Source organism: Corvus brachyrhynchos, unplaced genomic scaffold, assembly GCF_000691975.1.
Source record: "Corvus brachyrhynchos isolate BGI_N302 unplaced genomic scaffold, ASM69197v1 scaffold47, whole genome shotgun sequence".
NCBI lineage: Eukaryota > Metazoa > Chordata > Aves > Passeriformes > Corvidae > Corvus > Corvus brachyrhynchos.
Window position 1 is genome coordinate 1,453,349 of NW_008239292.1, and position 2,215 is coordinate 1,455,563.

The 2,215-nt window shown below is 65.2% G+C and overlaps 1 protein-coding gene across 1 annotated transcript in view; it reads right to left on the reverse strand.

Moving 5' to 3' along the window:
* Nucleotides 1-2,215, reverse strand: part of NFE2L1 (nuclear factor, erythroid 2 like 1) — a 10,461-nt gene that overhangs the window by 2,069 nt on the left and 6,177 nt on the right. Inside the window, exons 5-7 of the mRNA XM_017740507.1 lie at nucleotides 1,905-1,994; nucleotides 1,421-1,582; nucleotides 5-1,203 (exon numbers count right to left, since the gene is read on the reverse strand). Of these exons, the coding sequence (XP_017595996.1) occupies nucleotides 5-1,203; nucleotides 1,421-1,582; nucleotides 1,905-1,994 (1,451 nt within the window). The remainder of the gene's footprint in view (nucleotides 1-4; nucleotides 1,204-1,420; nucleotides 1,583-1,904; nucleotides 1,995-2,215) is intronic.

Consider the following 2,215-nt stretch of genomic DNA (forward strand, 5'->3'; position numbering starts at 1 on the left):
GGGCCGCCCCTGCTCGTCCCGCAGCCGCCCGAACACCTCCTGGTACAGGCTCTGCACCTTCTGCTTCATCTGCCGGATGGATTTGAGGAATTCCACCTTCTCCCTGAGCAGTTTGGACTTGTCGCGCTGCAGGTCCTCCACGTCGCGTTCCAGGTTGAGGATGGTGTCCAGTTTCCTCTTGCGGCAGTTCTGGGCGGCCATCTTGTTCTTGCCGCGCCGGCGGATGTCGCGGATGAGGCTGAGCTGGGCCTCGCTCAGTTGGTACTTGGACAGGAGCTCGTTGAACTCCTCCACGGGCAGGTTGATGATCTTGTCGTTGGTGAAGGGGATCTTCATGGCCCTGGCGCGGTGCTCGTCGCGGCTCAGCTGCTTGTCCAGGAATTCGGACGGTTTCTCCTTGCCGCTCTTCTTGCCGGCGCTGGGCGCTTTGGGCTCCTCGGGGTCCAGGGCGCCCGGGGCCATGTTGTAGGTGTGGTTGTGGCCAACGTGCTCCAGGTAAGGCAGGTAGTGGAGCTGCGCCGGGTCCTGGTAGCTCATGCGGCAGAACTTGCTGTACTCTGGCTGGTATCCAACCGCGCCTTCCGCTTCCTCAAAGTCCACGTTCTCCGAGTCCGAGCTGTAGCCCACGGCGCCTTCCTCGGAAAACGAGGAGGAGGAAGAGGACGAAGAGGAAGAGGACGAGGAGGACGAGGCTTCTGAGCTGCTCAGCGACGCGGGACTGTGGCCAGAATCCAGGGAAAGACCTGAGTCGGAGTCAAACTCCTCTTCCAGCTGCGAGGCCTGCACGGGGTTGAAGCCCTCCTCGATGGCCAAGTCCATCAGGCTGATCTCATCCAGCATGGCCTCGTCCAGGAGCCCTCCCAGGGGGTCGGGCAGCTCGGGCCCGGCCGTCTCGTTGCCCGTGCTGTTCATCTGGGGCGGGAAGAAGATCCCGCTCAGGTTGGTGGAGCCGAAGGTGCTGTTGAGGCCGGTGGAGTTGTCCGGCGCCAGCTGCAGCAGGGCCGAGCCGCCCGCCATGGAGGGGCTCTCGATGTCGGAGCTGAAGAGGGAGAAGTCCTGGGAGCAGCTGCCCAGCGAGGCCTGATGCAGGCTCACGTTCTGGTTGATGGGGGTGCCGGGGGCCAGGCTGTAGTTGGACGTCAGGAGGTCCCCGCTGGTGCCACCGTAGAGGCTCTCGGCGCTCGTGCTGTTCACCTCCATGGCCTGCAAGAGACGCGGGAGCAGCTCGGTGGAGGAGCTCCGGCGCTGCCAAGGACACTTCCAGATCCCACGGCAGGAGCTCTCCCCGTGCAGCTGCGGCGTCACCGCGGTGTCACCGCAGCGCCAGGGCCGGCCCCAAGCCGTGACCGTCCAGGAACCGCCCGACTTCACGGAGCGGCGCGGCCACACCTGGAGGGACAAAGCCCCTCCTGGAGCTCACCTGCATCTCCATGATGGACATGAGGTCCTGCCACTGCTGCTCCAGGTCGAAGGGCGACTCTGTCTCGGCCAGGAGAGGGGACAGCAGGCTGGGGGGGCTGCCCGGGGCCCGGCTCTGCCCGGGCACGGCTTCGCTCAGGGCGGAGACATCCGCAGCTGGGAACTGAGCACGTGAGGGAGTCAGGGCTGGGCGCCTGGGGAGGCTCAGGGGTGCCCAGGGGTGCCCAGGGATAATCAGGGATGCTCAGGGATGCAGCCACCCCCAGCCCAGCGCCCTTCCTGCCCGCTTTGCCACGAACTAATGAGGAGCAAATCCAGGAGGCTTTAATTAATCGCAGCCCCCCCCTCCCCTGGTGGTTTCGCAGGATGCCTGGAGCCTCCTGGAGCAGCCAAACCCAATTTGCTGCTGCGGGAGAAGCGCGGGAGGCACCGAAATCCCGGTGAGCGAGGCGGGCAAAACCTTGGGATCCACCCCAGGCGCTCACCTCGGAATTCTCCCCAAAAGGGAAGGTGGCCTCCAGCAGCCTAAGGCACTCCTCCAAGGACAGGGCTGTCTGATCCTCCGCACCGGGCACCTGGTGGGGAAGGAAACACAAGGAATGGGAGCGGCGGCAGCGGGATTTGGGATCTGGGAGGTGGTGCTGAGGAACGAGCTCCCTTCCAGCAGGGCTTTAGCACAGCGCATCCAAAAAAGAGCCAGAGGCCCCACCCAGTGCTCCTTCGCAGGCTCCATCCTCCCGCTCCGGGCAACAGGAAAGCGCCGCCGCCGCTCCCGGCCAGCTCCCGGCCCGCTCAC